At 42.1% G+C, this 10787-nt stretch overlaps 1 protein-coding gene across 2 annotated transcripts in view; it reads left to right on the forward strand.

Moving 5' to 3' along the window:
* adam22 (ADAM metallopeptidase domain 22) overlaps nt 1-10787 on the forward strand; it is a 58739-nt gene that overhangs the window by 14751 nt on the left and 33201 nt on the right. For both annotated transcript variants that reach the window (XM_020607267.1, XM_020607268.1), the window contains exons 4-5: nt 2736-2802; nt 8259-8341. In XM_020607267.1, coding sequence (XP_020462923.1) covers nt 2736-2802; nt 8259-8341 — 150 coding nt within the window. The remainder of the gene's footprint in view (nt 1-2735; nt 2803-8258; nt 8342-10787) is intronic.

Consider the following 10787-nt stretch of genomic DNA (forward strand, 5'->3'; position numbering starts at 1 on the left):
ACTCTTTCCGTTTTATCTCCCAGTCTTTCTCTGCATGTTTTTTTATTGCCAGATCAACCTGATCATTAGTCATCTTAGAGAGCAGTGTTCTTCCCTTGTGGGTGTGCGTGTGTACATGCTGATGTCAGGGGTTTTATTCAAATAATATACAGTGCATCATCTTTTGAAAAAGTTTTACTTGCTGAAAGGAAGCTCACTCACTGGTCTGGCTCTGATGAAGACACAATAGCACAGAAACGTTAGTCTAACTTGTTTGTACCATTAAAAGCAGCAAATTAATCACATCTCTTCTGAAAAGCTCAGTTAAAATAAAAAAAAAAACATATGTCTGTCTTCAAAAACAAAATAATTTCTTGCCATCTGTTTTATTGTGACTCATTACAGTTTCTGATGTGTCTTTGCTTCCAACAATGTAGTTAGTCCCTTGGTCAGTTGTACTGCTGTTTTTGAAGTGCTGGATATAGAAATTGTGCTATTAATACCTAGACACAAATTAAACAAGGTCCTTAAGCAGCAGCATCCAACTTTTACCTGTAAGAAGATAAACACTTTGGAAATACCTTTATTTGCTTTCCTGATTGGAGATAAATAGGAAGATTGATACCACTTTCATGTCCATCCATCCATCCATTTTCCTCCGCTTATCCGGGACCGGGTCACGGGGGCAGCAGTCTAAGCAAAGATACCCAGACTTCCCTCTCTCCAGACACTTCCTCCAGCTCCTCCGGGGGAATGCCGCGGCGTTCCCAGGCCAGCCGAGAGACATAGTCCCTCCAGCGTGTCCTGGGTCTTCCCCGGGGCCTCCTCCCGGTGGGACATGCCCGGAACACCTTCCTAGGAAGGCGCCCAGGAGGCATCTGAAACACATGCCCGAGCCACCTCAGCTGGCTCCTCTCGATGTGGAGGAGCAGCGGTTCTACTCTGAGCTCCTCCCGGGTGACCGAGCTCCTCACCCTATCTCTAAGGGTGCGCCTGGCCGCCCTGCGGAGAAAGCTCATTTCGGCCGCCCTTTCGGTCATGACCCAAAGTTCATGACCATAGGTGAGAGTCGGAACGTAGATTGACCAGTAAATCGAAAAAAAACCACCAACCTGAAGGGAACAAGCCACCCTTTTCCGACTGAGAACCATGGCCTCGGATTTGGAGGTGCTGATTCTCATCCCAGCCGCTTCACACTCGGCTGCAAACCACCCCAGTGCATGCTGGAGGTCCTGGTTTGATGGGGCCAACAGGACAATGTCATCTGCAAAAAGCAGAGACGAGATCCTGTGGTCCCAAAACCGGACTCCCTCTGGCCCCTGGCTGCGCCTAGAAATTCTGTCCATAAAAATAATGAACAGAACCGGTGACAAAGGGCAGCCCTGCCGGAGTCCAACATGCACTGGAAACAAGTCTGACTTACTGCCGGCGATGCGAACCAAGCTCCTGCTCCGGTTGTACAGGGACCGGACGGCCCTTAGCAAAGGGCCCCAGACCCCATACTCCCGGAGCACCCCCCACAGGGCGCTGTGAGGGACACGGTCGAATGCCTTCTCCTTCTCCAGATAGCTTAGCATAAAGACAAGGGAAATGGCTAACCTGACTGTGTCCAATGATAACAAAATCCTCTTGTAAGCTACTCTAAAACACGTCTTGTTAGCTTAAACATCATTATATGGTTTTATGGGGACAGGACCTTTTCTTGGTTGCATGCAGTAATTGTCAGGAGTCTTGTTGTTATAGTACCTTGAGGTGACAGTGTAAAACTTCTACAAGTTGTTTTTTCACACTGGAGTTTCATATTTGACTGGGGCCACTACATGTAGAGTTTCCACATTATTCGTGCGCCTGTGTCTGTTTTCTCCAGGCACTCCAGCTTCATCCCACAGTCTAAAGACCTTCAGCTTGGCAACTCTAAATTGCTCATAGGTGTGAATGTTGGTGTGAGTGGCTGGCTGTCTCTGTGAGTCAGCCCTGTGATGGACTGTCCAGGGGAATGCATGTCAGTTTGCACTGCAAGCTGCTCTACAACTGAAAAATGCTGCTAATCGAAAAGGAATCCCCTGTAAACATGGAAATTAATTACCCCTGGGGATTATCATGTGTAACAAAATATTGCTGAACATTCAGCCTTATCTCGTGGTCTTAATGTGGTTGAAAGCACAGATTGACCTTGAGTTGAGATTATCTTGTCACACACTTCAGTGCAACTAATCATTGTAGCAGAGTTGTAAATGCTCCAGTCTTTGTTCTGTTTGTTATTGTGTGTATGCTGCATTTGTGTGAGTGTGGCTGTGTGCACACTATAGGTCATACATCTATGTCTCTGCAGCGTGTGTCTCTGCTGGGACGTTTGTGTCCAGCTCTGCTGAGAAAGCACACACAGAGACCGATTTTTCTCTTATTTATGCACTCTTTCTCTAACTTACTCTCACAATACATTTCCTTCCTCCCCCTAATCTGCTTGTGTCACTTCTTTTACTTCTTACTGACCTTCAATTGTCCTTCATATTATTGCAGACATTTGCTAGAAGGCTGATGTGTATAATTGTGTTTGGGTGAGTTTGTGAGCTGGAAATAGCCTTGTCCTAGTACGCTGGTCGTAATTAGCACGGCTGATGCTCTGAAGCTTATTGAGCTGCCAAGGCACGATACAATCATCCTATAAAATGCAAGCATACTTGAATAAGTGAGTGACAGTTGAATGAAAATCACGTTTTCTAACTTTAATTCTTTTCTTTCATCTCTACTCACAGTGATCTCCTGTCTTCGGGGTACGTGGAAAGACATTTGTCAGATAAAGGGAAGACTGTCATCACCAGTGTAAGATTCTGCAAATCATCTCTCCTCATTTTTATTCACACTTTAAGTATTAGATAATTTTTAGTTAGACTAGAAGGTGCCCAGGTCTTAATTTTAATAAGACCACATTCACCCCTGATATTAACATGCAATTTGTATCTGGCTGTGTGGTTACAGATAAAAGCATGTTATACAAAGTGTGAGTGCATGCAGTGCGCATAGTATTTGGAGTGCTATTAGATTAGCCAAGGTGCTGTTGGTCTGATTTTCATTATGATCAGATCTCAGCCAGGTTCAAATACACGCTGTACATTTCAAGTAAAGTCAAGAATCTTTATTGTCATTATGCATAGCACAACGAAATATTTTTCGGCAGCTCTCGGCTTAAAAGACAAGACACATTATTTACATAACGCACAATTGTATAAGTCAATATAAAACAATGAGCAAATAAAAAAGGGATGTATGGGTCAGCAGCATGTTAGCAGCAAGAGTGTAGTAACATTATAAGGTGCAGCTCAGTGCAAATCTCAGTCTTTAGGAAGAGGTGTGAGCATGGGTGTGTGTCTGCAGAGGTCCAGTGGTCTGTGTCTGTCCATAGGGGGGAGGTTGTGTGTGTGACTGGGGGTTAGGGGGTGATTGATTTCACAGCTCTGGGGAAGAAGCTGTGTCTCAGTCTGTTTGTTTTAGTCTTTATATTCCTGTACCTTTTCCTGGAGGGAAGAGGCACAAACAGACTGTTGCCTGGGTGGGTGGGATCTGCAGCAATCCGTCCGGCCCTCCTCTGGATCCGATCAGTGTATAGTGAGTCCAGATCCAGAGGAGGACTCCCTACAATGCCCTGAGCTGTTCTCACCACCCGGGTCAAGTCCTTTCTGTCCTGTGCAGTGCAGCTCCCGTACCACACTGTTGCACTGAGACAGAGTATGCTCTCTACTGTCGCTCTGTAGAAGTTTGTGAGCAACTAAGAGGAGAGACCAGCACGTTTCAGCTTCCTGAGGAAGAACAGCCATTGCTGGGCTTTCTTCACCTTCTTCATTTCAATCACATTCTGACCTTTTTTAAAAAGAAATCAACAATGGATCATATCACTGCTTGTGAATATAATGAGAATGGTATTATTCTCAGTTGTGTGTTGTAGAGCTGCACTTTCCTGTAAACCCCTCGCCACCCTTATTGATTAATTAGTGAGCATGTTTGCAGGCAGAGATAAATACTGGCCCATCCAACCATCCAGTTTTTGTTCATCTTAGATTTCAGTGAAGTGGTTCTGTTGCTGTGGCCTAAAACCTTCAACTAACATTAAGATTGCTTTGATAATTATCTAAAATTTGGACTTCAGTTACAGGACAGGGGACTGTTAGATCACACAGTTGGGACGATTATAATGCTCCAGATTTACTCACCTAAGCACCAGATTAGTGAGCTATCACATGCTTTAGAGAGAATGAGCCATGTTATTACATCACATATTGTATGATATGATCACTCCTAATTATGGAATTTTATAAAGCAAATTATGAAATAGTGTAATACATCTTGTAGATAAATATCTAGAATGCACTCTGTCTTTAGATTATTGTGTCGTGGTTTGTTTTTAAATAATGGAAAGAATAAGAGGCACATTGCATAGTTATTAATTCCTGTTGTTCAGAAAGGTTAATGAGACAAGCTCCTGTTACTCTGTTCATTGTAGAGGTGAAAATGCCAGCTATCATAACACAGCAGCTGCTCTGATAGGTCTACAGCGGGCTTATCTCTGCTCCTGTGGTAGAGAAAGTAGAGGTAGTAGTATTCATCTGAATGTGGTAGCAGTTCTAGGTTGTTGTTCAGTTAAATCCTGGGCAAATCCCAAAGCACAAAACCACATTCCACCATTCAGGTAAAGCTGTCATGATTCTTCTCCTGGCTGTTTTGAAAGTTTTCCTCATAAATTCCATTGTTTATTGGATGGAAGGCTCCCAATCTGTCCAGTATGAATAAAAGTCTAGAACATACCTGGTGTATGGGGGTGGGGGGTATACATAAGGAAATTTCATGTTGCAACATCAATATATATCATAACATAGTACATAGTCTGGAAAGTCATTTGAAAATCCATCCATCCATTATCTTCTGCTTATCCGGGGTCGGGTTGCGGTGGCAGTATGTATGGGTCAGCAGCATGTTAGCAGCAAGAGTGGGGTCGGGTTGCGGTGGCAGTAGGTTCAGTAAGGTATTCCAGACCTCTCTCTCTCCCTGGCGACATGTTCCAGCTCCTCTGGCAGGATTCCAAGGTGTTCCCAGGCCAGATGAGAGATATAATCTCTCCAGCGTGTTCTGGGTCTGCTCTGAGGATGTGCCCGTAAGACCTCCAAAGGGAGGTAGTGTGGAGGCATCCTGATAAGATGCCCAAATCAGTGGTTCTACTTCGAGCCCCTTCTGGATGTTCGTGCTCCACACCCTATCTCTAAGGGTAAATCCAGCCACCCTGCGAAGAAACGCATTTCAGCCACTGATATTCATGATCTTATTCTTTCGGTCACTACCTACAGCTTGTGACCGTAGGTGAGGGTTGGAGCCTAGATTGACTGGTAAATTGAGAGCTTTGCCTTTTGGCTCAGCTCCTTCTTCACCACAACCGACTGGTACAATGTCCACATTCCTGCTGATGCCGCCCCTATCAGCCTGTCAATCTCATGCTCGATTTTACCCTCACTCATGAAAAAGACCCCAAGATACTTGAACTCCTTCACTTGGGGCAGCAATTCACTCCCAAACCAGAGGGAGCAGTCCGCTGTTTTCCAGCAGAGCCAAAAGACCCTGATGATAATAGCAGCTTTGAGTCATGCTACCTCCCCTGGATTAGGGAAACTGGGGCACCCTGCTGGTTCCGGACCTGGGAGGTGAGCTCGCTGGCGAGCATCTGGGCCTTGGACACAACTCGAAGAAATGACATGATGCCACGGCCCTGTAGACCTACCACCTGCAGGGAAAGGAATCCTGGTCGGGTGCAATGCAAGTTGGTTGGCAGGTTACGTCGGGTACCTGGGTGTGTTGATCCCTGGCTGTGTAGGCTAGCTCATTTGAAAATTTGTTTTATAAATTTAACAGACATGAAGGCAAGTTTTGGCCAGTTCAACACATCAAATATCTGACAAATAAAGGTTTCATCCTTATGTTTATTTATTTATTTACAGGGTATCATGTACATTAATCAAGACTGACATCCTCATGAGTAGTTAAATGAAATGTATGTTTTTATGATTCCCTTATTCTAATTCATTATCTAATTGCAATGCTCATATTTACACAGACATTAAATAAGTCAGTGTCCCTCTTGTTTATCAACTGCCTAACCTTAACTTTTTTTATTGTGTTGTCCAGATTAGATAATTAATTAATTAATCTTATGTGGGTCTAAGGAGATCACAGACCAGACCAAATTGGCAACACATACACACTGAGGATGTAGCCACAGTGCTGGGTTTTGGATCTTTCTTGCTTTGATAAGAAGTGGAGCAGAAGGTTCTGGGTGATAGAAGGAGGAGAGAGTGATAGTAGAGCACAGCACCATATAAATAGCCCTGTCTGTGTCTTTATTTCACACTCTCCCTACCTGGCTTTACTCAACCTCTCTCTCTTCATCTATAGCTCCATCTGAGTTTATCTACCCAGCTTCTTCTGCTTCCTTTGTTGCATCCCATTCATATGTTTTACCTCTCTGTCCATCTCCCTAATTTATATCCCCCCTCTTCCCACTGCTGCAGTGTTAAGATTGATTTAGTCCCATCTGTGACTTCAAACATCAGATTCGTATCTTGTTTCATTCATCCTATAATCAGATTCAGAAATGATAGCTAAGAGTGATGAATTGGGACTGTGTGAAAGAGTAAGCAGAGAACGTAGCACTAAAGAACAAGGGAAAAAAAATTCAGCATGACCTTTATAATTTTATTTTTATAATTCAATGATGACAATTGACACTTAAGTTTTCTCACATGCACATTTGTACTATGCATTTGTGCAGACCTCTTTAAGCTACATTTGTTCTCTGAACTCTCTGTAATTCGTAACACAAATTCCTGTAAACCTTTCCTTATATTCCTGTTGTGAAGGACCTATGCACTACATGGACAAAAGCACTGTATGTGGCCACACTGTATACTGTAATTATTGTGTCATTTGTTTTTTATGGTTTGAGCATCTTGGTTCCAAATAGGGGGAATCTTAAAAAGTTTGGCATTTTATGGAAATACATTTATTAACTTTTCTTGCTGAGAGTTGTCTGTGGTAAATAGCCAGGAGATTGTTAGCTTGGCTTAGCATATAGAATAGAAACAGGGGGAAACAGCGTTGTCCAAAAGTAAGAAAATACACTTGGCAGCACCTCTAAAACTCATAAGTTAACACACTGTATTTCAAGTAAAGTTAGCTGTTTCCCCCTTTTTTCAGTATGTATGTTAAGCTAAGCTAACAGTTTGGAGCAGCCGCTCTTCTATTTCAGCAAAATTTCAGCCTCTGTGTGCAAAGTCAAGCCAATAAAGAAATTGCTTTTTTTTTGTTTAGAATGTAAGAGATGACTGGCCTTCACAGAACCTGAACCTCAACCCCATCCAACACTTTTGGGAAGAATTAGAGCACTGCATATCAGGCTTTATCGCCCAGCAGCAGTGCTCGAGCTCACCAATGCTGTTGTAACTGAATAGGTGCAAATACCTGCAGTCAGATTCCAGAATCTTGTTCCAAGTATTCCCAGAAGGGTGGAGGATATTATAGTGGCATAATAATGCCCATAAATCTGGCTTTCACATACTTTTGGCCCCGTAGTATAATAATAACAACAACAAACACATGCATTCTCACACAAACCCGTAAGATGGGTGGACTGGGATGAAATCCACAGAGAGAACTGGATGTAAGAGTGGACAGAGTGGTGCAAGGCTGTGCACATCATCAGACTGTAGAGCAGAAATTGATCCTCTGATAAAAGCAGCGTTTCCTCAGGGAGACCGGCTTCCTGCCTAATGGCTGTTAGGCAGCAAGAAATGGACCAGGAAGACATGTCCTGCAGACCACTTAGACACTTAGACATCATACACATCTGTAGAAAATAAATGTGTTTATAGGAAGGAAGAGACCCACGCTGCACACACACATACAAAGATGGAAAGTTTTTTTTACAAGAGACTGATGCGGTGGCTTTTTATTGTGGAGAAGTGGAGAAGATAAGAGAAGTTAGAGAGTAGTTAACACACAGACGGTAAGATGTGAATTAGTTCGGCTCAAACTGCAAAATACCACACAAACACACTCAAAGTATGAGCACATATGCACACTAGATCAAGCTTGCACTGTGTGTGTTAGCAAATGAATTCTGACTGACTAATTTCCTGATGGAATATGGAAATAAAAGCAGCAAGCGGCATGTTTCACTCTGTGTTCGAGTCTGCCATGTGTAGGATTGTAATCTGTGTGTTTCTGTGTTCTGCCCACAGGGAGGAGAGCACTGCTACTATCAGGGGAAGGTCAGAGACATTCCTCTCTCCTTTGTGGCTCTTTCAACTTGTCAGGGATTGCAGTAAGTACGAATAATGTGTGTATGTGACTTTTTATGTGTGCGTGTGTGTTTCATAGCCAGCATGGCTGTCTGTGTATGTCTAGGTCCTGGGCCTTGCTCCCATTTATCCATTAGGTCAGTCTAATTAGTTTTAGCCGGCCCTTCTGTCTCTTTGCATTTTTCGGTGCACAGGTTATCATTCACAGAGACAGGTGCTGCTCAGACATCTTCTCTTCCTCTTGTTCTCGTTTTCTTAGGGCTGTTATTTTTAGCATTTCTGCTCTAAAGCAGTGCTCTCTTAGGGTCAGAAACAAGGCTGGGAGGAATGCATGCACATTGTATATCTGTGTTATGACTTGGTATAAGTGTGATTGTGTCTGTATATACTGTATACGTATGAAGAGATAACATCATCATCAACAGTCATCCTCACTCATGGTGTGATTGTTTCTATTATGTTTTTCTATCCAAGCACATTGTTTGCCATGCAGTACATATGCATTGTATGGCAAGAGTCAATGTGTGTGAACACGGTTAACAACAGACAACGGAAAGAAACGGGAAGATGCACACACCAGTTTTGCTGTACTGGGTTTATGCCAGTGACCTTGACACAGGGCATGTGTCTAGGTCACTAGACTGCCAGGACAAGACAGTTTACTATACACCGACAGCAATGCACAGTAAACATTGGGTACAATTATGATCTCATAGAGAAGACATAGCAGATTATAAGGCGAATGGCAATGTTAAAAGTATTTCCTGCAGACTTGACTTCCTTCAGTTGTTGTTTATAGTATGGCTTAAGTTTGACATGTTAGTACTAATCAGTTCAAATGTTAGTATAGCGTTTTTATAATGCTGCTGAGGTGTTGTATTCATAGTATCAGTAATAGTTGTAGTATTCATTGAAATTTCAGGTTTTAGGGATTTTCATTGATTTTTCTTCATTGTTAAAGAAACACACAAGCTGACGTTATAATGAAAACATACACACCCATAATATACCCTCCACACACTGAGGTGTGCGTATGTGGGAGAGAGAGAGAGAGAGAGAGAGATATAGACAGGGCGAGGTAGACAGTAAAGCAAGTGCATAGTAGTTTCAGGGGGTTAGACATTAGGGAGAGAGAGTATTTCCCTTATGCTGAGTCAGGTGTTTACCATAATATACACCCCACTCTCTTTTCTTACTTTTCCTTTAAACACACAGACACACACGCAGATACTTTATCCTGGAACGCAATAGGCTTTTAGCTGTATACGGAGGGATAGTGCTCTCAACTACAGTACGTCCATCAAATGAGACGTAGACAGCTCACTGTTGACTCAGGTTTCTGTTTAAAGCATCGTTAAAGTTGTTAATATTTGACTAAAATGGAAATGCTCATGCTAATTAAGAAATGATCAAACACTTTGCCTTTTTGTTTTCCAAAAATGCATATATTTAAATACTGGGATAAACATAAGACCCATTTAAAATCTGCTTTTGATGCAGAACAACAGTGGAGCTTCAGCTTGGAAACTTTGGATTTTATCTTGACTGCAGAGTTATGGTGTGCAGCTTTAAACTCTCCAAAAGTTGTTTTATATCTGAAACCTGCAATAATAAATTGTTTGGCCACTCCGGGTAGCACAAACAGGTTGTAAACACAAGTCGGTATGATAAACTTGTTAGCAAACAGTTGCATATATTCATTCTCTTTTAGCTTTGGTTTTGGTCTTAACCAACTCCTGAGGGAAATATCTGTCACTTTGTTGTTTGGTACTAAGAGGAATTTGGATCTTTTTTTTTTTTTTTTAGCTGAAAACGGTGAGAGTGAGCCAGAAGAGTAAAGCTGTGAGTAGGGCAGCTATATAATGAACTGAAACTCGCTATAGAGCTTTGTAAGGCTGAGGGCAGCTGCAGATACAGATGATAATTGAATCCGTAGTTTAATCAAATGACCCCTATGATTTATGAAGAATTTGTCAGTCAGACACTGTTTCTCTCTGAGTGTTATCAAAGAGTGTGTGTTGAAGGTGAAACGTGTACATCGAAGGCTAGAAACTGAAAAAAAGCTTAAGAGCGAGTTGGAAGAGAAATGACTGTGTACCTGCAATGTTTACTAGTGATGGGTAGATGAGGCGTCATGAAGCGTTTTGACACATTGCCAAACTGTATTGATACTGTGTCGATACTGTGTCACTGAATACTGACACCTGCTGGACCTTAAAAATCCCTACAGGCAACCTAGTTGACAGACTCAACTGACACTGATTTGATGACCTAGTATATACAATAATATAATTTAAGTCATTGTATTTTATATTGTATTATTTCATATCTTCATTTAAATTTAAAATTTCCTTGATATTTTTAGATACAGTCAAAAAATAATGTGAACATGTATCATAACGTGAAAATCTAAATGAACGTGTTGTGAATGAGGATGCTTGTGGACTGGGCTTTTTTTTTTTTTAACAA

Source organism: Monopterus albus, unplaced genomic scaffold (genome assembly GCF_001952655.1).
Source record: "Monopterus albus unplaced genomic scaffold, M_albus_1.0 scaffold84.1, whole genome shotgun sequence".
NCBI lineage: Eukaryota > Metazoa > Chordata > Actinopteri > Synbranchiformes > Synbranchidae > Monopterus > Monopterus albus.